This window comes from Pongo abelii, chromosome 2 (assembly GCF_028885655.2).
Source record: "Pongo abelii isolate AG06213 chromosome 2, NHGRI_mPonAbe1-v2.0_pri, whole genome shotgun sequence".
Taxonomy (NCBI): domain Eukaryota; kingdom Metazoa; phylum Chordata; class Mammalia; order Primates; family Hominidae; genus Pongo; species Pongo abelii.
This window is the reverse complement of record NC_085928.1, coordinates 133,192,314-133,217,572: the sequence shown is the minus strand read 5'-3', so window position 1 is coordinate 133,217,572 and position 25,259 is coordinate 133,192,314. Positions and strand designations below refer to the sequence as shown.

Sequence of the window (25,259 nt, the reverse complement as noted above, 5' to 3'; positions counted from 1 at the left end):
CTGACTTCCACAAGGGTTGAACTAGTTTACAGTCCCACCAACAGTGTAAAAGTGTTCCTATTTCTCCACATCCTCTCCAGCACCTGTTGTTTCCTGACTTTTTAACGATTGCCATTCTAACTGGTGTGAGATGGTATCTCATTGTGGTTTTGATTTGCATTTCTCTGATGGCCAGTGATGGTGAGCATTTTTTCATGTGTTTTTTGGCTGCAGAAATGTCTTCTTTTGAGAAGTGTCTGTTCATGTCCTTCGCCCACTTTTTGACCTCTTCAAGGAGAACTACAAACCACTGCTCAATGAAATAAAAGAGGATACAAACAAATGGAAGAACATTCCATGCTCATGGGTAGGAAGAATCAATATCATGAAAATGGCCATACTGCCCAAGGTAATTTATAGATTCAATGCCATCCCCATCAAGCTACAAATGACTTTCTTCACAGAATTGGAAAAAACTACTTTAAAGTTCATATGGAACCAAAAAAGAGCCCGCATCACCAAGTCAATCCTGAGCCAAAAGAACAAAGCTGGAGGCATCACGTTACCTGACTTCAAACTATACTACAAGGCTACGGTAACCAAAACAGCATGGTACTGGTACCAGAACAGAGATATAGATCAACGGAACAGAATAGAGCCCTCAGAAATAATGCCGCATATCTACAACTATCTGATCTTTGACAAACCTGAGAAAAACAAGCAATGGGGAAAGGATTCCGTATTTAATAAATGGTGCTGGGAAAACTGGCTAGCCATATGTAGAAAGCTGAAACTGGATCCCTTCCTTACACCTTATACAAAAATTAATTCAAGATGGATTAAAGACTTAAATGTTAGACCTAAAACCATAAAAACCCTAGAAAAAAACCTAGGCATTACCATTCAGGACATAGGCATGGGCAAGGACTTCATGTCTAAAACACCAAAAGCAATGACAACAGAAGCCAAAATCGACAAATGGGATCTAATTAAACTAAAGAGCTTCTGCACAGCAAAAGAAACTACCATCAGAGTAAACAGGCAACATAAAAAATGGGAGAAAATTTTCCCAACCTGCTTATCTGACAAAGGGCTAATATCCAGAATCTACAATGAACTCAAACAAATTTACAAGAAAAAAACAAAATAATAAAATTCTTAAGGAACCAGAAAAGAACCCAAATAGCCAAAGTAATCCTAAGCAAAAAGAACCAAGCTGGAGGTATCACATTATCCAAATTCAAACTGCAAGGCTACAGTAACCAAAACAGCAAGGTACTGGTACAAAAACAGAAACATAAACCAATGAAACAGAATAGAAAGCCCAGAAATAATGCTTCACCCCCACAACCATCTGATCTTTAACAAAATAAACAAAAAAGAGCCATGGGGAAAGGACTCCCTATTCAATAAATGGTACTGGGATAAGTAGTTAGCTATATGCAGAAGATTGAAATCGGACATTTTCCTTAGATAATATAGAAAAATCAACTCAAGATGGATTAAAGACTTAAAGGTAAAATCTAAAATGACAGAAAAACCCCAGGAGATAACCTAGGAAATACCATTCTGGACATAGGATCTGACAAAGGTTTCATGACAAAGATGCCAAAAGCAATTGCAACAAAAACAAAAATTGACAAATGGGACCTAAACTAAAGAGCTTCTGTATAGCAAAAGAATGTGTCAACAGAGTAAACAAACAACCTACAGAATGGAAGAATATATTTGCAAACTACCAATTCGATGAAGTTCTGCTATCTAGAATCTATAAGGAACTTAAATTTACAAGCAAAAAACAAGCAACCTCATTAACAAATGGACAAAGAACATGAACAATTTTCAAAAGAAGACATACACATGGCCAAAAAGCATAGGAAAAAGTGCTCAACATCACTAATCATTATAGAAATGCAAATCCAAACCACAATGAGATACCACCTCACACTGGTCAGAATGGCTATTATTAACAAGTCACACTTTGGGAGGCCAAGGCAGGTGGATCACAAGGTCAAGAGATCGAGACCATCCTAGCCATCATGGTGAAACCCCATCTCTACGAAAAATACAAAAAATTAGTTGGGCATGGTGGCGTGCACCTGTGGTCCCAGCTACTTGGGAGGCTGAGGCAGGAGAATCGCTTGAACCTGGGAGGTGGAGGTTGCAGTGAGCTGAGATCGCACCACTGCACTCCAGCCTGATGACAGAGCAAGACTCCATCTCCAAAAAAAAAAAAAAAAAAGTCAAAAAAATAACAGATGCTGGCAAGGTTGTGGAGAAAAACACTTATATACTGTTGGTGGGAGTGTAAACTAGTTCAGCCATGGTGGAAAGCAGTTTGGCGATTTCTTAAATAATTTAAAACATAATTACAATTAGACCCAGCAACCCCTTTTTTGAGTATATCTCCAAAGGAACATAAATCACTCTACCATAAAGACACATGCATCCATTATGTTAATTGCAGTACGATTCACAATAGCAAAGACATGAAATCAACCTAATGCCCATCAATGGTAGACTGGATAAAGAAAATTTGGTACATATACACCATGAAATACTATGTAAACATTAAAAAAGAACAAGATCATGTCTTTGCGGCAATGTGGATGGAGGTGGGGGCCATTATCCTAAGCAAACTAACACAGGGATGGAAAACCAAATACTGCATACTTTCACTTATGAATGGGAGCTAAATATTGATTACATATGAACACAAAGAAAGGAACAACAGACACCAGGGCCTATTTGAGATTGGAAGGTGGGAGAAGGGTGAGGATTGAAACACTATCTATTGGGTACTATGCTTATTACCTGGGTGATGAAATAAACTGGACCCCCAAATCTGCAACATGCAATTTACCTGTATAACAAACCTTCAAATGTACCACTAAACCTAATAAAAGGGTTTTTAATTTGAAAAAAAACCAAAAAACAAAAAACAATAAAATAAGGCCCAAATGGGTCAGTATCATTACTGCTACACATTCTGCATTCTGACCTTCATCTTTAGGTTTGGCCAGGCATCAGCTGTTAGTTTGCGGGTGATTGATTTGAGCAATCATGTAAGTATAAAGTATTGTTAAGGCTATCCCACAAACTCAGTCATAACAAAAGTAAAGCAAACTAGAGACTGGTTATACACTGGAAGAGTGGTACAGATTCTACCCATGGGATTAATATTCTTTCTGCCCTCAAATTTAAACCCGTACCAATGTCACAACATAAAGTTGGATACATAGTCAATCCGACTCAATAGAGCTTTTTAAAATGTTCTTAACTCTCATTAGAAACTGAAGTAGCTCACTAATTTAATGATGAATCTGAACGCAATTATGATAATTAAAATAGCAACTTAATTTTATGCTGTCTCTGGGAAATGCTCAGCCCAGTGGTTGCACATTCAAACTCTGAGCTACACTGGTTAATACCATTGATTTGTATCACAAAGTAGTTAAATGTAATGAAGTTCAATTAGTAAAATTTATTGATTATGTGCATTCAAGTTGTTACTATGTATTTTGGAATGTGTTAGTTTTTACTATTAAAATAATTCCTAGCAAGATCTTCATAGAAACAAAAATAATACAGTACTATTTGCTAGGTTTAATGTAAAACTGTGCTAGTTGCTAGAATAAAGATGTATGAAATTAAGGTGTATCCTTCATCAAGAAGCTGAAAATTTCATGGGGTTGACAAGCAGGAGGATAATACAATTTCAGTGAGTGCTAGGAATGAGTTTATGCGGAAGCCTAGAAGTAGGAATCAGCCAACTAAGAATATGAATGGATTTGTTCATGTTTGTGTGCACCCAGGCACATATGCATTGGCACACAACATGTGCATTCTTTTGTGCGTTAGTATGTAAAGTGTGGGATGGGGTGAGGTATAATGGAGGAATATTCCAGGCAAAAGAACATACACACCTTGCTTTCAGTCCTCAAGTGAGGTAATTGGGCAGGAGTTGAGAAGAAATGCGTAAGACTGGCAAAAATGATAGGCAAGGGCTAGATCACTAAAGAGTTCTGATGCTGTGGTAGGAGTTACTAAGAAATTATTTTAGGCAGAGAGGAAAATGGGTCCTTGGGAAGTTTTTGTTTTTAAAGATGTTTCTTGTTTAGCTGGAAAGCCCCAGCTTAGAGCCTGGTGACAACCTTTGATATGCAAATGCAGGCAATTAGAAACTGGGTCCACCCAAACAAGGAAATTCCCGTGGCCTTCTTGTCCTTGCCCCACGTGTGCCTGGCAACACAGCCGCCCCCACATATCCCCACGTGTGTAGAACATCACTGCACCCCGCATCTGCATTAGAAGACTAGGGTGGGAGGGCCAGCTTTTTTCGCAGGCTACATGAATAACATGCCTGGTTAAACCAATCCCCCAAGCCCTGTGCCAAGCAGACACCGCTTCCTCCAGCCTCTATATATACCTGGCTGGTTTCCGTCCAATTTCGGGTCTCCTCTTTTGTCTTTGGAGACCCACTCCCTCTGTCGCTGTATGGGACAGCTTCTTCCTTCTGCTGTCTTCCTTCTTTCTTGCCTATTAAACTCTCTACCCCTTAAAATCACTACATGTGTGTCCATGTATTTTTATCTAAACTAGCATGAGGACCAAGAACCCTGGTGTTCCTCTACTCATCAGAGCCATATCAATGCCATGTAATGGATTTTGGAATTCATAAAAGAAATATGCAAGTGTAATTCTTAATTCAAATATTTGTCTTAGTTTGGGTTTTGTTTTTACTACAAACTCAGTAGAAACTCTGTCTCCTGACTGCAAGAAATGTACTATTTGCATGTTTTGTTTCACATTTCATGTCTATTACTATTAAATATCAACCCGTTCACTTTTCCATATTGGAGAAAAAATTCTCTAATTGTCTGCATGTTTTCATAGATACTCATTTGACATTCTGTCATATTTTATCATTGTTCAACTCTTTTGTAATATTTAAGATTTCTACCTCTAAGAATCATTTTTTTGCAGTTGAAATATTTTGTTATGTAAGCTTATGTCTACTCAGTTCCTAAGAATCACATAAAAATGAGGAGGAAAAACTCTCCATGAACTCACACCCAAACACACGAAGACACAGACAGATGTTTCCAGAAGTGTGGCATCTGCAGACAAAGCTACTGGGAGTTTTAATTTAATTTTTAAATTTCATCCAGATGTCTGTTATATCATAAATACTGGTTAGGTGTTCAGCTTTTCAGGTACTTTATAGATGTAAAATCTCTGGTAAAGAAAGACAGTCAAAAACACACTGTATACACATACTCACATGCATATGCATTGAAGGAGTTCAGCAAATGCCACCCCAAAATATGTTGCTTTGGTATGCTGATTACTTCAGTAAGGCAACTGGGGAACAGAAAATGCAGGGGTGGGGGTGCTTTCTCTGAACTCCTCTTATCTGCCTAGGGATAGATCTTCCAAAAGGAACTCAGTTGTCATTAAGGCTCTACCAAGACATCTCATCAACCAGGGGAGATCACAGGAGTGGGGACTGTAAGTCAGCATCACACCGGGACAGACTTTGTCACAGGTTATTACCTATTCTTTCGAGGGCCCATTTATTTTCCCTCCAACATCATTTACTCTCTCCTAAGTTGCTTACATCCCTGTTCCACTCTCCCCTGTGAAGAGGATCTGTAAGTTTCTAGATTCCACTAAAAGTTTTCCCTCCCTACAGGATACATACATGTGCACATACATAGGTAAGGAATCCAGTTCTAAAATTTTTATGTGATTCAGGGAGCAGTTATATACATAATATATCTAGGTCAAAACTTTTATCAGCCAAATAGAACCAGCCAAATATCTTTCATCATAATTTCCTCATGCACAACAAAGAACAGAATATAATATTTTGTTACTTTTATGTCATTCCTAATGTGAAATTTATCATCACTGATTCACATACAAAGAGCCTAGAACCACAATATTCAAATAAGGTTTAGCTTTTTCCCCCACTTCTGAATTTCCCTTCTGTTTTTCAATCTCTAAAGATCTGCTACCAGCACACTCTGCTAGCACTTATCACACATCTTGAGAAGGGAACACTTGATAAAATCTCTTTCTTTGACCAATCTGAAGCATGTCATGAGTCAGTGGTAAGAAAAGAAAAAGCACTCTAGGCACAAATGGTCTCACAATGGTGCTTCAACTCCTGTGCCAAGATGTATGCAGTGGGTCTTTTATCATGACAGTTATTGTTCCAGTGATGCTTTGTTAGGGAGAATGGGTAGGAAAAGAAAGACCCCAGGAGTTAGCACAATTTCCACATTGATAAGAGGGGCATTTGTACACCACTGCAGCAGATCTATAAGAGCTGATGGAAATGTGCCCTTTTCAAATAACTTTATATTGCCTCATAAACTTCAACAGAGGTATAGATTCATAATCCACAAAAGCATTTGTCTATCTTAAAAGAAAATATGCATCACCGATTATGAAGACATGGAATAGTAGAGTACATCAGGAACAGGCATTAAAGATAGAATCTTACATAAAAATCAATGTATGTGTATATTTGTATTCCTGTACAATATATCCTATATACAAACATATGAGATATATGTCTTTCTGAAATACAAGCCCGGCTTGTATTTTGTTATATTTTTTAATATTTGCTGCATTTGTTTGAACTCTAAGTCAAGAAAAGCAAACTCTTCCAACCTTCCTTAGGAAAACAGACACAAAAGCTAATTTACACTTGTCCTCCACAGAAAACTACTTGCTTGTTTCCTAAAGGATATTGAGGTTGGTTTTTCCTTACAAACTATTGTTCTACCACATTTATCATTTGTTCACTATTGTCATAATTTGGCTTCTATCTAAATCAATTTTTTTTTAAATGTGCACCTAGATTTGTCTGGCACTGGGCCTGAGGTACACAGCTGGTTCAGGAGGGTAATGTGCAGGAAATAAAAGAATCCATATTTGTGACCTTAAAATTGACTGACTTTCCTATGAGGCTTTGTTTCCAGGTGTATTTGTTTTCAATCACTGGCCATCATTTTCCATCAGATATCTTCTGTATCATTAGAAAAGTATCTTTATTACTCTAAGTCCCTGAACAAATAATGTGCTTTCCAATAAACACTTAGAGTCAATTATGAATCAAGAGCAAATAAAAGTTCCTTTGCATTCATAGACCTTCTTAACAATAGATTCAAAAGTATTTTACTTTTGGTACCTTTAAGCCTGATGAGTACAACATCCCTGGTTTACAATTTTAAAATTAAAAGAGAAAAAGGGAAACTGGATACAAAGAAGACAGAGTCATGAGTGAAAAGTGCAAATTTAAATTGTAATTAGTAGCTTTATCTGATGAATACATTTGCAATTCAGGGAGACTTGATAAAGAAAATTATGTAATAGAACCAGGGAGAAATGTTCTCAGACTTTACCAATTAGATGACTAAGGTAAATCCATATACTCAATAGGCTAATTAACTCCTGATTGATAGTCACTGAAGGGCCATTAGAAATGTCAAGTGTTCTTTACTTGTAGGACTAGAGAATCTAAAAAACCAAAAACAACAACAACAACAACAATCTCCTTCAGGGGTTAGAGTTGATGACCTTTAATAAAACTTGCAACTCTGAAATTTGATGAGCAATATCACAGAATCCCCTGTTTTAATGAGAACCACTGTTCTTTCATGAAACCATCTATACACAAATACAAAAGTCTAAAGTTTACCATGCTTCAATCCCAGAACAGAAACACAAAACTGATTGTTCCAAGTTTTAAAACTCTTGACTTATTATCTTTTATATAAAAAGTACTCTGTAAATAAAAACATAAGCAAAAGAATTAATCAAGGGAGTACTCTCAAGAGGCATGCCATGTAGCAATGAGAGAACATAAAGGTAGAAAAATTCCCTTTAGCAAGAATATGATAGGGCAGCTAGAAAGGAATTGGTTTTATGGAGCTTTATAGGCAGGAGGAAGAAAAGTGAAAGACTTTTCAGAGTTTTAGAACTACAGTACAAGAAACAACAATGGAAAAACAAGGTGTGCCTCTAGTGGAAAATATTGCAGGAAAGCAGTGGAAGAGAAGTTTGGAAAGGTAGGTTGTGATCATGGGGTCCAGTACAGAGGTACATTAAAGATTTCTGAATGGGTAAGAGATGTGGTTTATGTACTGTGGAGTATAACAGGAGAGTAAGATGAAGAACATGGTTGTCAAGACACAGGTGTGGAGGCACTTAGACCTGCATAGAGGCTAGGGCAAAGGTATGTGAAAGACATAGATCTATAAGGCCAGGATGTGGGTGGTAACAACATGTAAAAGCATGAACCATTCCAGGAATGGGAGGGAAGTGGACTCTAGAAATTGAATAGAAGTGAGAACTTAGGGGAGGAAAAGACAACTAGAAAGCTTTCAAATCTGGGAAGTGCAGAACTCAAAATAAATGATGATGGTCAGGATGAGGACTGTTTTTGTTTGTTTGTTTGTTTGTTTTTTGAATCTGTTAACTATTGATGCTAGAAAGCCATCCAAGTAAGTGAGCAATGGGCCATGGAAAAGCAGATCTGGACTTAAGAGAAGGACAGGGCAAGAAAATCTTAAGACATCTAAGCACAAGTGATACTTGAAGGAAGCCATGATAGTGTTCAAATAGAGACCATAAGACTGAAGGAACAGACTCTTTGTGGCAATAAGATACAAAATTCTAAATAACAACTGAGGCCATGCCTGACAAAGTTTAAGGCACACACCCCTACACGTAGAGAATAAACTATGTTCTGTCACAACATTTTTCTTTTCTCTAGCAGCTAACAAGCACTGGACTCAAGATAGGCAATATTGAAACAATTGCAGCTCACTGACTGCCAGACATTGCCTAACACTCCCCAACTTTTCACAAGCCATAACTACAGCCTTAACTAGACAAGAGACTGACTTCAGTAACTTTCTCTTAATAAGAGACCACTGGCCATGGACTGGTTCTGGCCAGTTTACAGAGGCTGCATATGTAAGTGCCTTCATGTCCCTGTTTCAGCTTTTGACTCATAGGACCTAATTGTAATTTGTTTAAAGTCTCCACCCCAAAATGAACATGGGTCATATGTAACATGCATGTTTCCTTACTATGCATGCATACATCCCCCCTTTGTGAATATTCATAGCTCCTACTATATCTCATTGAATATGTATACTTGGCCAACCGTTTCAGCATAAATTCCTGTTTTATCTCTTCTCCCTCAAAGTACCTATTCTCAGACTCTGATGGAGGCTGTGCTTCCCAGACTGTCAGGATGGCCACCCTGCAGGCTGTAACTCTATAAGAAATAAAGCTCTTCTCTCCAAATTTGTAGATCTAGTGATTGAAGTTAACAATAGAATGTTATATAATTGCTGACTATTATCTGTTTTGCTTCTCTAGAGGAGAATTATTCTTCCCTTCCCCATTGTAATCAGGCTTGGCCATGTAACTTACCAGTGAAAAGTGAGAGAAATATTATGTGTCTGTCCACTAAAAACCTCTAAGAGCCCTTTCCCCTCTTCCATAGAATTCTCCAGCTAGAGGTTGCTTCATCAGCCTAGTCCTGGAGTTAAATTAAGATGAAAGAAAAACCACAGCTGATATGTAGTATGAGTAAGAAATAATTAGATATTGCAAAAGCCACTAGGATTTTAGAGGTTGTTTATTACTGCAATATAACCTAGCCTAACCTAACTGATAAACAATGTGAATGAGATTCCCTAAGAATCAAAAGTAAAGAAAGATCAGAGAATGACCTTGTACAGAACTTATTCAGACAATTCTGAATTTGTCATTTCATAGAAGAACAACACAAGTTAGTTACACTTGCCTAGTTACTTTGAGTATAATTTTTAAAATTTTGCCATTAATTTTTCTAAATAAAAAACTTGGTATTTAAAAACACTTGCTAGATTAGACAATTATTCTGGCTATCTTTGCAAATGCTTTATGAAATATTCTGTGATAAATAGTAACCACTCTTATCAACAATTTAGAGTGCTCAATATATTTTTAAAAAATATTATATTTGCCTGTAAACTTTTATACAAGTAAATTCACCAACTTAACACTCTTCATTAGATCGCAACAACTAAAATTGTTCTTTAACGTTAGGAAGTGTGTTTTTGCCTTGAGATAGATGAACTAGGCATTCTTTCTATGAATAGTCAGTGGCTGATCACTGAATACAATTTTCTGCTCGGCACTCTAGCAGATTGGCATAATTAGAGAGAGAAAAAGGCAACATAAAAACCCAAGATCATAAAGTTAGCGAAGAGGAGTTAACCCCATGGTTTAGATATATGTGTTACCCTAAGGCAGCAGATAAAACCTTATTATTTATGCTAATAAATAATATATGACTTGAAAATTTAAGAGGAATTATCAATCAAAATTGTCTTTATATCCATCAAGTAGGTTTACAATGAAAATTTAGTTTTTATGAGTATTCATTCTATCTCTTACATTTTAGAGAAAACCGCCAAATCAATTTTCTAATTACAGTCCATGCCATTTCTTCCCCTTTTCACTATTGTTGCCCCAACCCTCTCCAGGGGTTCTCATTTACCAAAGTATGACATGTTTAACATTTTTCAAAGGAATTAGTTTGGGTTTTTAAAATATATATATAATTGGATTACTCTTTTCATATAGTTTTTTTATTAAAATGATTTGATAAATTAGTAAAATGTGATTTCATGTGTCTCTATCTTTTATATATGGACAAGCCTACAAATCACAAAAGATTCTTGTGCATTACCAGAAAATTTTTTTTATTATTAAAAAATGCATGATCTTTGATTCTAGAGTCTTATCTACCTCTTCTTCTCCTTCTGCCAAGTATTTAACTATTCTACAAAATTAGCTCAGAGTCCTTTTTTTTTGAGATGAGATCTCACTTATTTTGCCCAGTCCAGTCTCAAAGTCCCAGAGGCAAGGAATTGTTTGTGCCTCAGCCTTCCAAGTAGGTGGGGCTATAGCCACATGCCACTGTGCCAGGCTCAGACTCATTTTGTTTTCAGAGTTGTACTAATCAGTATGAGGAAGCACATAGTAATAAAAAAAACATGTAATTGCTTTAAGAAAACTCAAATTTGTTAGCCTAGATGCCTCAGGTTTATATTGCAATACAAATAGAATAAGGGTCTGCGAAAAGGGTGTCTTTTCTCATAGAGAGTTTTGTGTAAATTCAGTTTAAAGAGAATTTGGCTCAAAATATCTGATGAGTGTGCTGGAACTCTTAGTCTCTCAACCTATATAACTTGCTTTTTTGTTTTTTTTTTGTTTTGTTTTGTTTTTTCCTGATATAGGTCCTCATGGATTAGGAAAGCAATGTCTTTCCTAATATCCATCACTTCCTTCTTTTGGCTTTAGAATATCTGCACCAACTTTACAGACTTTACTATCTCTTCTGCCCTTTTGAAATTTTCTCTAGCTCCAGCTTGGAAGGGTGTTTCATCATCTCAACACCATTTCCACTGTTAGGTAAGTTCTGGCATGTTTATGTTATCTTCAAAAGACAAATCCAAAGTTTGTTACCACTCAACTTCTGAAAGGACAGAGCCTGGAAGACTGCCACCCTTCAAAGTTGTAAAAGAAAATAAAATTTAAGGACCCTCTAAATTTATTATGCCAAGAGGTGGGGTGGGGGTGTTAAGCACTGGCGACTGAGTCATATAACATGTTTACAATTTCTGCTTCTTTGGGGTTAATTCTCTTCCTCATTTTCTTGTTCTGTAAATGACTAGGAGAGACCAGACACCAGACTGCCTCCCCCTTCCAATTACTGATATTTGTTATAGATTAACTGCATCCTTTATTGTCCTGTACCTAAGACTAGATGGTGCAAAAGACCCCATAAGTATTAAATCCTCAGTATAAAATGTTAAATATACCTTTCCCAAAAGAATAAGACCACCCCAACCAATGTCAGATTACTGTAACTAAGCATTAAGCCTTATATAGAAAGAGGTGTTGAAATTCTGTTAAACTTCCCTAAACTTTGTCTATAAAAATGATACTAAACTTCTACACTTTGGAATACTGACTACCATTCTTTGGAATCTGTGTTTTCTGGGCAGCCATTCTCCAACTTTACACTTGGATAAACTCTCTTTAAACTAGATTCTGACCCTTTGGATTATTCTAGGTTGACACATTCCAGTCTCTAAGTTAAAAGACGAAACTATGTGGTCACAACTCATTTACTTAACAGAGACAACACACTTGGGGGCTTTTTTTCTTTTTTCTTTGAGATAGAGTCTCGCTCTGTCGCCCAGGCTGGAGTGCAGTGGCGCAATCTTGGCTCACTGCAAGCTCCGGGGGGCTTTTCTTAACCCAAGTTAGCAGCTCTACCTACCATAGATATATATATTTTTAAATGATGTGCATCCTTAATGAAACACATATTTTCATATTTTAAAAAAGTCAAGATAACCCAAAGATGAATTGTTGATTTAAAAAGTCTAAAAGTAGAAGAAATTTGGAGCAAGGAAAAACGTCACTTTAACCCTTTACATCAAACTCGTCTCTTTGTTCTCCCTACCTACTGCCTTCTTTGCGTCGAAAGGTTTCAGGATTTTTCTGCACTTCTCTATGCCAGATGCTGCTTTGGTGATCTCCACCTGTGACCCAATATCCGGGAGCAGAAATTACACTTACCTGCTTCATTACCACTCATTCTCTTTCAGCCCTCAAAATAAAGCAGGTAGTCTTCGATTATTAGAGAAAAGACCAAAGCTTTCCCTAAAAGGTTTAAATCTAAATTAATAAAATGGCACAATCCAGCTCTTGCTCTGGATAACAAAGAAGTGAATATGACAAGCCTGTCTTTTTTTTTTCTTTTTAGTATGTGGTGGCACAAACTTGGCTATATCAGAGAACCAAACCAAAGGAGTGAAATAAGGCTCAGTCATTCAACAGACATTTTACTCAGCATTTATCCCATGCCAGACCGGGTGCCAGCATACAAAGATGAGATATGTATTCAGGCTGAGGGAGGACACAGGGCTCTTAGGGAGGGCAGCATGATGCATCTACAATAATACCTGAAGAAAATACAAAATGCCACAGGAACTAAGAACATCATTATCCCTTACAGATTCACTTGCAGCATCCCCAGTCCTTGAAAGAGCTGATATGTGTCCATTGTGTAATAAGGATATTACATTGTGTAATAAGGTTGTTGTAATCTATTCTATTCGTTCACTGTTTATTTTCTGTTTTCATCAGTCATATACAGAAGATCCTCTTTTAGTTAAGACACTACCATTGGTGATGATATGAACGTTTCCTCACCATTGCCATTCATATGGACTGGAAAACAATTGAGGTGTTAACAGTCTCTGTGTTCTAGAAAGTGATTTATTAGAGGTATATCCATGAATCACAGAGGAATATTTTCTCTGTAGATTTTGAAAACCAGTGGTCTTATATTTAAAATGTCAGCTTGGGGAAACCTCACTAGCTTCCCCTATTATGAATAAGCTGGTCGTTGGCAGGAGCTATCCCAAGGGGCCATTCAGAGGCCATTATTTCACTGTGAAGACTCTGTTAAAAAGAGTAATTGGTATCAATAACACTTACCTGTGTTTGCAGAGGGAAGGTTACCCAGCCATAACAAGCCCAGTATCACACAGCCACTACTAAAAACAATGCAGTATTTGGAATTTATGACAATAAAGCCTTTCTGTAATAATGCCCTTATTGGGGCCTTCTCAATTCATTTAGCATACTTTGCTGTGTACTCACAATTAAATTAAATCTGCCATGCAGTTATAAGCTAAGGTGCTACATACAAGATGCAAATGCTGCACACTGAAAAGGTTCATTTCTCAAAAAGAGTTATGGGGTACATGGCTTCAAATGCCTTTTATGACTATTCCTCTGAAACAGCCACAGGACTCTTGCAAAATGCAAAATCTAGAATATAATTAGTGATTATCTTAATCTTGTAGGGGTTTGGAAAAATGAGAGGAAACAATTACCATTATACAGAAAGATGGGTCAAGCATGAATCAATATGGCAGGCACATAAGTAAACAGACATGGGGCTAGACAAGGGAGGGAAACCCCAACGACGACGACGAGGACAACAACAACAAAGATCATTGCTTAACCTGTTTTGTCAGAGCTGGTATTGATGGTATTGGTAGTGATGGAGGTGAAGGTAGTCTTTGCGCTGTCCTTGGCAGTTACAGATTTCTGCTTATTTTTCATGGCTTCCAGTGCTTTGAGCTTCTTGGCATGTTTCGTGCCTTTGTAGTGGGCCGCAGCCTGGCTCTACAAAGGAGAACAAAATGAACCATGCAATCAGGCTCATTTCTAAACTGGCATTCTCTGTATTACTGCAAATACAGACTCCCTTTCAATAACAGGTACCATTCGAGCTAATTCTGGCCGTGGCCAGACAGTGGAGTTCTATTTAGAATGATGCTAGAAAGCAATGGGAATCCAGTTGTAAAACCTCAGGATAGAAGGAAGAAATATTCTATTGCTTATCTTAAAAGAAATGTAGCTGAACACTGACACATCAACAACATTTTCTTTGTGGGAGTGTGGAAAAAAAAATAAGAATTTACACCTGTATCATCTTTGTTCTGCCACAGAAGATGCTGGGCTCCCAAAGATTAACAAGACCTAGAAAAGAGTAGCTTTCACCTTCTTGGCTTAGAAAATACATTTTCTCTTTCTACACTGTGTCTTATTAATACAGTCCTCAACAGGTGTCTACAAGGAAAGGTTCACACAAAACAGGGGAAGTAAGCACCCTGGAGACTGAAATTGAAGCTTTAGAGTTCAAAAGCAAATGCACTGCTTAAGTTCAAATGGAGCACACAGAAGCCGGGCAATTTCAGATTCTTTCTCCTCACTTCTTACCAACGGTAGTCTGAGAAGTTCAACTTAGTGTCATTTTTTCAGCACATGGATCTTTCATGCCCCAGTCCATTGTCAGGAGGCTCCAGTGTGTTCGGACTACCTAATGGGGTCAATCCAATTGTTTTGCTTGTGCCTTCTGAGATATATATATATATATATATATATATATATATATATATATTAGAGTGATATGCATTTTCTCATGTTTTATTTTCTTAAGAGCATTTTTTTTTTTTTTTTTTTGTCAGGGAGCGATATAGTGAAATACATTAATTACTGGGCGTGGTGGCTCATGCCTGTAATCCAAGCACTTTGGGAGGCTGAGGTGGGTGGATCACAAGGTCAAGAGATCAAGACTATCCTGGCCAACATGGTGAAACCCCATCTCTACTAAAAATACAAAAACTAGCTGGGTGTGGTGGCACACACCTGTAGTCCCAGCTACTTGGGAGGCTGAGGCAGGAGAATCACTTGAACCCAGGAGGCAGAGGTTGCAGTGAGCCAAGATCACGCCACTGCACTCCAGCCTGGCTACAGAGCCAGACATCATCTCAAAAAAAAAAAAAGAAATACATAGAGATAGAAAATCATATTTAAATAAATGTATGTTTATTAATGTTTATTTCTTGGGGGAGAAAAGACTTTGTAGTTGGTGGGTAGGGTAAGGGTGACCAGGAAGATTCTTAACTTAGGTTTTCCAGGTCATAACCTTTCCAAATGTCCCCCAAAAAAGGATATCTCAGTAGAGGATTACTCCTATTAGATTATCCATTACTTCCCATTGCTTATTTAAACTAAGTATTTCACTTTGCCAAAAAATAATAATCACATTGTCCTCTTCATTACAGAAACTGTGATAACTAGGGTATTGCAATATAATATGTTTTAACAAATAATTAAATAGTCCACATCTTCATTTGCATCATTCTAGCAAGATATCCTCGAAGGACTAGGTACCCTTATTGAAAGAACACTGGACAAGGAAATTATATATTAGAAACAGTTTGAACAGAGAGCACACTCATGCATCAGTTACAAGTTTTCCAACAACACATAACATCAAAAGACATAGTGTGAGCCAAAATATGAAGTTAAGACATGCTATAGTTAATTGAGGAACCAGCGATAGATTGGATTAAGTTGATTCTACATGGAGAATGCCACTTTGAGGACAAAATTTTGTCCTTTTTTTCCCTGCCTAATTCTCATTTTTAGTATATCAGGTCCTTTGGCCATAACTTTTGAGAACGATATACTATATTCAATTAAAATCACAGGATAGTTGGTCATCTTCTTTAGGCATCTGGCTATATCATTTCCCTTAAAGCGGAGTTTCTCTTCTCGTTGCAGGTAACCCTTTCCTTGGTGATACAAGTGAATGTTTAATAGATAATAGATATTAAAAGATGGGGGATGAGATTAATTGTGCTATCGCCGCTTATACCTCCAAAATAGACATTTCATAGGTTCCTAACAAATCTAACATTCTCAGTGGCATTTAAAATTAAACAACACTTTGTTTTAACATATCATAGGACCAGGTGATTATCACTATTTTTGAAATTAAGAAACTTACTACAAAAGAAGCCCACAAGTTAAGAAAGTCTTACAACAAAAAACAAAAACAAAAACAAAAACAAACCAAAACAAACCCAAATACCAAACAAACAAAAACCTCTCTGCACAGGCACAACTAAACCAATTCCCTCTAACAAGTGAAACAGCTCAGGGAGTTGTGGGAAGAACAGGGTGACAAAATGACCAGAAGTTGATAGGCTCCCAACAGAGACACTTAATATCTTAAAATGCAAAATGCAAAATAAGACAAAATGAAATGCATATTCACTCGTTTATTGAATGACAGTAGCAAAACACCTTGATAATAATTATTTTAATTATAAATTATCTGATTTAAAGGCAAATAAGCCTTCCCCAAATTAAAAATAAGTAAATAAACTATATGAAGGTCCAAGGCGTTATAGATAAACCAAGACATGTAGAATTTAGGAGAAATTGAGTATAGTGGGGTGATGGTTGCAGACGACATCAATATCAATATGATTGTAATTGTGCAGGGTATGTGTGTTAGAGTGGAAGTGGGCATACAAGTTGGAAGGCTAACATAGACAGATAACCCTTCTAGATATTTTAAATTTTCTTTATCATTGACTTTTATGTAATGTTTATAGAATTTATTGGATGGTTCCTAAATTATCCTAGCATAATTTTTTCTGATTTATCTATAGTGACGCCGTAACTCTAGATCTACCTTGATTCAGGTATGCTGTGTAACAGTGTACTCCCTATGTGAAGGCAGAAAACCCAGCCAGTCTCCTTACCCCTTTAGGCAACTTGATAGATGCAGATAGACACATAGATTGAAGTAGATAGGTTATTCATCCGTATTTTCTCTCTCTGTGACTGTAAAAAAAAGCTGCAGCCTAAGAAACAATTTTACGGAGAGATTTTTTTAAAGCACCGGTTGGCCTGGGATGTCTCTTTGGGCCTCCTCTGCTTTTCTTTTGAGCAGAGAAGTGTAGGACAGTTATACCATATACTAGCACAACAAATTCCCTATGAGATTGTGTCCTATTAGTTATCAGCAATTTTCTGAGGCACGTCATTCCCAGACACCTGGGAATTCTCAATACACATGCAAATAATTATTTTTCACAGATATGACTTCTCAGTTAAATAAGTAACTGTACTAATTCATTGTACCATATTTCAGAATTTTGTATTTTAAAACTAAAGCAGAATCGAGTGATCATAGTGCATATGGACGTGAGCAAAACAATAAGATTTGAGCTTTAACAACTATTTTTATTAAATTGAATTAAGTTTAGCCTAAAGCTACCTCCTACCTATCTTAAATTTGGCCTAAAAGTTTCTGCATGCATAGTAAACTGTAACCTAACTTGATGTGTAAACAGACTGTTACTTTCTGTATAACGAGTAGTGGAGTCTAAACCAGTCACAGCAACTGAACTTAAGTCAACCACAGGCAGCCAGCTGTTCAAACCAAATTCAAATAGGACAAACAGGGAGCTTTAACTAATCAGGCTATCTCTGTACCTCATTTCTGCTTGCTGTATGTCACTTTCCTTTTTGTGTCTATAAATGTTATTCAGGCACATGAGAGCCCTGGAGTCTTATTAAACCTTTCCTGGTTCTAGAAGCTGTCAAATTCTTGTATTGTTCTTTGCTCAATTAAACTCCGCTAAATTTAATTTGTCTATAGTTTTTCTTTTAACACTTTAAATAATAAGTGGAATATTAGCACATTGTGTTATAAAAACCACTATGCCAATCTTGAAATAGCACATGACACCATTAAATCTAATAAGTGTCATCCCAGAGGCAAGTGCTGACATTAAAGATATGCACACACGCGTTCCTGTAGAACAGAACGCCATTTTAGATGTAATAATGACCACATTTTAGACATCAGTAGCCGGCCACTTTTCAATCTTCAAATTTTATCTTCAATATTTCAGAATGGTTTTTAGTTGAAATGCAACTGAAGTTTCAGTAGATAAAAATAGGTCTTAATTAGCTAACATTTGAGAGAGGGGTTTTGTCATTTTGAAACATGCACATGCACATTTATCTTACTTGGCTAAGTAAGAAACTTCTCTATAAATTGTTATTGCCCTATAAAATTCACTGAGAAGTTAATTTTTAGTATTTCTTTTATTCCATTAGCACCAATACCTTGTATACTTTTTACTTCTCTTTTACAAAACATGTCTTATGCTTTTTAAAAACTCAGACATTTATTATAAGCATATATATCCAGTAACCATAACCAATTAATTTTCATGAACACAAATAATTTCAAAAAGAACAAGGTAGCCTTTTTAGTTTGTGATGTTATGTAATTTTATCGTATATTAAATTTGAATTAAAATAAAATAAACTTTATCACATTGATGGAATTCAGGACATGCCACCCCAAAATATGAGTGGAATGAAACTGCCTTTGCAAAGATTATGAAAGCAAGAGAAATTTCGCACAACTGACTCCATCTTGCTTATAACCTCATAGGTGGCCCATCTTAGCTCATTCCTGGGCGTGGGCCAAGCTAACCATGGGAGAAATTTAATATATAGTTTAACATTGAAGCAAGGATAATAGTCCCTTCCTAAAATTGATCCCCACCTTGTTCAGGGCTGAAACCACCTTTGTAAGACCTATAAAAGGCCACAAGATTAGGATTATGGAAGGGACCCGAATCCTGCTAAAATGTAGGCCTAGTTACTATAATCCTTTACTGCACAGGAGTCATGTGGCCAGAGGTCACAAGATTTGTGACTTCCCCAATTGCTCCTGTAGATAACATCACTATTGTAGAACCTAAAGTTGGTCTTTTGAGATGTTTTTCAGACTTTTTCATTCTGACAACTGAGGAACCCCACCAAAACTCATGACTCATGATTCCACAGGTCCTGTGGTCCCCTACCCAGAGGAGGACTCATTACATTTTCCACACCCCTATGATTGCATCCCCAACTAATCAGTAGCAACCATTCTCTAGTCCCCTGCCCACCAAATTGTCCTTGAAAAACACCAACCTCAGAGTCTTTGGAGAGACTGATTTGAGTGATAACTTGAGTTCTCCCACATGTCCAGCCTTATGTTAATTAAACTCTTTCTTTACTGCAATACCATGGTGTCACTGAACTGGTTTTCTGTGAGCAGTGGGCAGGAAGAACCCAAAAAGATAATTACAATAGGAGACCAGAATATTCCACTGCAAATATGGTATAAAGACCATTTTGAGCTGATTATTTTCAGAAATAGCAGACAAAGGAGAATTTCTCAGAACAGAGAAGTTACCCTTTTTTTTAAAGAGAAATTTACATCTATATGTCTCCCTCCCAGTACCAGGAAGATAAGGATGACTCTAAATCACTAGAGACTCTGATCAATGGAGAAGGCATGAATTTAAATCTGCATAACACACGTTATTCTTGTTTATAGTACTCCTCCTGGCCACCTCCCCATAACTGGGCCTTTCTCTATATACTTTTTTCCTTGTTTCGGCAAAGGATGGTATTCAAGCCTGAAGTCAAAGTCATCTCTTTGAGTCTACTCTTGGGGTTTACTAATTTCTCTGGGTCATCACACATGCATACCTGAGGTATACATCTTAGTAAACTTTTGTTTGTTTTTTCTCCTGTTAATCTGTCTTTTGTTGTAAGGGTCTGTCCCAGCTAGGAATTATGAAGGATAGAGGAATGATTTTTTTCTTCCCCTGCAATATTAAAATGTGACACCAGAAAAGAAAAAACGAATGGTTATTAGAGATGTCACCATCCTCCTTGGGGAAAGAAGAGAACATTTCAGCCAACTGAAATTTTTTTTCCTTTTTTTTGTTTTTTAAAAAAAATCTAATTTGTTAAATTTTAGCTTAGATTATTTCAGAGATAAAAATTATCAGATAAAATATAATATCCTAAAATCTTAAATGATTACAGGAAAAAAAGTTTAAAATTTTATCTTTTTTTAATGTTGATAATATATATTACTGTTTTATGATCCTAAATGTCTCAAAATGGAGTCACTTATAACAAGTGACTCAGCCCACAGTTAAATTGCTGACCCCTCAAAGTTATAAAGACATATATGGTAGACTGAGGGGATAAAGTAGCACCTGCTGTGTCCAGACACCCTGACACTTGGCAAGTAAGTGAAGCCAAAAGACTGCTGAGATAACGGCCATGAACACACCCGTGAAGGGTCGTAGAAACAGAAAAGAAACTGACCAGGGCTAAGATGCCTGCAGACTCCCTGCTGGTGAGAATGCTGAGGCCTCCTTTCTGCCTAAGTGCTGCAACACCCCAAACCCATGGCCAGCAATGTGTTGGTTTCCTGAGCTACTCATCAGTAGTTTATTCCCTTTTTTTCTTATTACTATCTGTGTGTGTGAAATATATTTGCATAATTGTTGGTGTGTGAAAGCCTTGCAATAAACCTTGAATTTGAAAGGATTTAATTGGCCCTTGAGTCACTGTGAAACCTCCCCACCTCCAATCAGAGTTAGTACAACTAGGCTGATTGGAACCTGAGAAAGTAGTTGCATACACCCACTCAATCTGACTAGTTAAGTCACATGCACAGGTGCAGCCATATGGGTGAAGATCAGTATGCATTCTAATTACTCAGTGGCTTTTTGAATAATTGGAATATCAGTTTTGTCTATACCAGTTCAGCAGAAGATTTCCAAATTCTTACTCATCTTAACTTTTTGATTATCAACTCTCAACTTCATTTAACATTTATATAAAGCATTTGTTCTCAAATTCTGTTCCCTAGACCAGCAATCTTAACATCATAGCACGGGCTTGGGACACTGTTAGAAATAGAAATTCTCAATCTCCATCCTGGACATATTGAATCAGAAACTGAGAGGGAGGCTCAGTAATGGGTACTTTACAAGCCCTGCAGGTGATTTGGTTAACTCTAAAGTTTAAAAACTATTCATCTTAAGTATAAATGCATTTTACTCCCCAAGTGGCCATTTCTTTTGGCACTTCTTGCTGAAGTCCAGGCTTTTTAAGATGAATGTATAATCATTTGAAGATTGAACATTTTTATGTGAACAATGTATATTACTCCCCCTAAAAATTATCAAATTTTTTTCCTTAAAAACATGTCAAAAATAACTCAGACACATGTGTATTTGGGGAACTTCTATCCAAGAAGGATGAACTCAAATAGCAAATTAACCTTGGAAACATCCTTATAATTCTAACATTACATATGAGTGCTTTCCAAGTCCTTGTGATTTTCTCTTTCCAGATTTTATCTTTTCTCTCCAAGGTAATTATTGTCGAGGGACAATTCCTGATCTCATTACTTTTATCTCTATATTGAATGCATTGTTATGATCCAGTTTGCAGCGGCTAGAGGAACCCCCTTGTCAATAAAAATAATGACAGTAATAATAAGCGAAAATCAACCCCTGTATCAAACTCTTAAAACTTCACTATAACAAAGAAGTATCTAATCCACTGTTTTATTTGCATTAAACTGAGTTAGTGTTAGCCAGGTCTAGTTTTTTTCCTTATATACTTATGGCTTTTTTACTGAGAAAATTTCCTAGCCAACAGGCAAACAGAAATCATGTTGGTAAGCCAAGAGATTGTCTTCTCTACTACTCTATTTAACAAAACATTTGAAGAAGAAATTTAAAGATAGAATAGTTCATTGTTATAAATTTTCCTTACTGCTGTGAATACAAATTATGCAATGCAAAAAAAGACAGGATATAGATATTTTTATTTCTTAATTACATGCCCCATATAGAATATTTAATAATTCATTTCAACTTGTTATTGTGTAGTTATCATGTAAATAGAAGATTACATTATGAATAAAAATGAATATTCACTCGCATTTTTTCCCGAAGTGAAAAACATGATTCAATTAAGGGTATTCTTTTGAGCTCAAGTGATTGATGCTTTACTTTAAGTGTATTCCTGTCTTCTGTACTCTTCAATACAGAAATGAACAGTAACAGCTACAGGAATAGAAAAAAAAAAAAAACGAGGGGGGGAAGGGGGAAAAAGATAATACCACAAGATTACTGTGATTTTCATACACCACCACTACTCAGTGGGGAAAAAAAAAAAAACATTCTAAATACACATGAAGATAAGGAAGAGAAGCATATCACAAATTCTCAGATACCTTTGGTAACTAATTTTTATAAGCAAAGAAAGTTCTTTGTCACTAAGTACTTACATGACTGTGAAAAAAATAGTCTAGATGGGGTCACTTTTCAAAGCTTCTCAACTCATCTATAAACTTTACGATTCCTAAACATTAAGTATTTAATGTTTTCAAGTATCTAACATGAATGATAAAGTAGAGAGTGCTTACCTGAGTGAGAGAAGCTAATTTGAGAGTTACTGCCTGGTTCCTATTATGAAAGAAACCCTTGCTTTTGTATATCTTGAATTCAAACAGCTATCTCCTTGAACTCTAAGGGAGGAGTCCTGATTGAGGAACAAAGGATAGCAGTGGGCTTTGGAAGCCAGCACACAAGTCTAATCTAGCTAAAAGGAAGACAGGCACTGCAAAATTTGCTCAATCTTTTTTGGAGCTTTTTGTAAATCAGAGATCTAAATGACTTTTAACTCTAGTGACAGAAACACAAAAATTTCAAGTTTGTACAAAACTGAGAAAAATCAGAGAAACCACTTTGTCTAGCTGCTCAACAAGTGTACAAAATCCCTTCAGAATGCCCATAGCGTAATACCTGGCTCCATGTGTGACACACACCATTTGAACAGGGTGGGGAAGAATTAGAAATGTTGACTCCAGTTATGTTCAAAGGTCAATTTGTCATAGATGTTTGTATCAACAGCAGAGAAAAACTTGTTTTATATCCTGGCATAAATAAAATGTGCGTCTCCTCTAATCCTTAATTTCCTCCTCCAGCAAATGCTCCCCTCTCTGCTACTCCCAATGTCTGCTCTCTAGCACATGTGTAGTGTAGATAAATGAGCAATAGCTCTCCTCACTTTGTTTTCATGAGGAAAATGTTACAAGAATAATCATTTTTAAGCCCTTGTATAAAGAGTTCCCTCTGCCTGGAGCACCTGTACTTGCCTGGTAGATGTTGGGATGCCACCTTCTCCATGTAGTCTTAGGTATGTCTGCATCGTAGCACTTATGTCACTGCCATAAGAAGGGTTAAATGCCTGTTTCTCCTGACAGAGAGTGGATCTCATAACAGAGAGAGGAAGACCTGATATTACTCATCATCCTGTCCTAGGATCTATCATACGTCTCTAAATAGTTGCCTATTAAATTTATGTTGAATTAATTTCATATTTTGATTTTAAAATGGAAATATGCATATGGAGTCTCAATGGATTTTGTATGTGAACAGGGTTTAACTTAATTCTCTGTCATTCTTTGGCACTTCGCCTTATCTGTTGAACACACTTCAGGGGATTTTTATGGCACTTAATGCTGGAAAACCATCTGGAACAAGCACAAACTATTATTTTTTCTCTGGGACGAAGCTTACCATGAAACACAAATTGTGCTATTTATGGGAACTCTCTTTTCAAGGGATGTAGCAAAGGAATAATATGGAGATTGTTTTGCTTTTTAAACATTTAAATGAATAACTAACAGGTTCTTTTTAAATCTGAGAAATACAATGAATAATTCCAGTGGACTCTGCATTTTAAGGGTTATCTAAAAGACAAAATTCTTTTAAATATGCACATAAAAATTTTCAGTACTTGGGAAATGCTAGTCCTTTGTTAACACCATTTTTAAACTTCTAAAATGAAATATTTATGCTCTAAAACCAATAGATAGAAATTGAGTACGGCATCATTAACACATTTCCTCCTTACATAGTCACATAACACATACTCTGTGTTTGCTGAAGAACACCTTAGGCGAAAAGACTAAATTTCCTACTCCTCCATAAGTCAAAGAAGGTCTTCCCTCCATAGTTTTGTCGAATTTGCAATCTCTAACTCATAAATCTGAGAATAGTTCTGATTGTTCCTTTTATGAACTTGTCCCAAAGATCATTTCTAAAATGTTCAATTATTAATGAGATCCACAGGGTCCACAAAGTAATGGCTTACAGTTGAGCCACATGTTTTGCCAGTGTTAAAATAAACATCATCACAGTTCTCTGAGGCACTTTGGTTACATTGAGAAAGGCTGGAGAACAAGACCACAAGTAACCTCTAAAACCTGAACTCTTTTGGTGGAGTCTACCCATATTCAATTCCTTTAGCTGTTCATTCATTCACAAAGAACTTATTGAACAGTTACTGCACACCAGATGCTCTTGTAGGTACTGATGAATTAGAGATAGAGTGGTGAACAAGTCAGACTAAAAAATTAAATTACATGTATAAATCTTCTAGCCTGGCACAGTGGCTTACACTTGTAATCCCAGCACTTTGGGAGGCCACAGTGGTAAGATCACTTGAAGCCAGGATTTTGAGACCAGCTTGGGCAACAAAGAAAAACCCCCAACAACTCTGCTAAAAATTTTTTTTAAAGCCAGGTGTGGTGGCATATGCCTGCAGTCCCAGCTACTCGGGAGGCTGAGGTAGGAAGATCACTTAGGTCCAGGAATTTGAGGCTGCAGTGAGCCAGTGTACTCCAGCCTAGTCAACAGAGTGAGATACTTTCTCTTAATAAAACAAAAAGCCCCAAAAATGTCTCTATAAAAAAATACCATAGGCAAAGTAATATAAATTTGTAAAAATACTAGAAAAAAAATGTGTAACTCCTTTTGCAAAGGGGTTAATCTTCCAGCTACATAAAGAATACATAGAAAATTAGGAGAAAAAGACACCAGTCCTTAGAATAATTGGCAAGAGCTTCACCAAATTCAGTAAGATAAATTCTG

The 25,259-nt window shown here is 36.6% G+C and overlaps 1 protein-coding gene across 3 annotated transcripts in view; it reads right to left on the bottom strand.

Annotated features, from left to right (window-relative positions):
* Positions 1-25,259, bottom strand: part of ZNF385D (zinc finger protein 385D) — a 981,405-nt gene that overhangs the window by 81,213 nt on the left and 874,933 nt on the right. For all 3 annotated transcript variants that reach the window (XM_054552513.2, XM_002814010.6, XM_054552514.2), the window contains one exon: positions 14,100-14,262. In XM_054552513.2, coding sequence (XP_054408488.1) covers positions 14,100-14,262 — 163 coding nt within the window. The remainder of the gene's footprint in view (positions 1-14,099; positions 14,263-25,259) is intronic.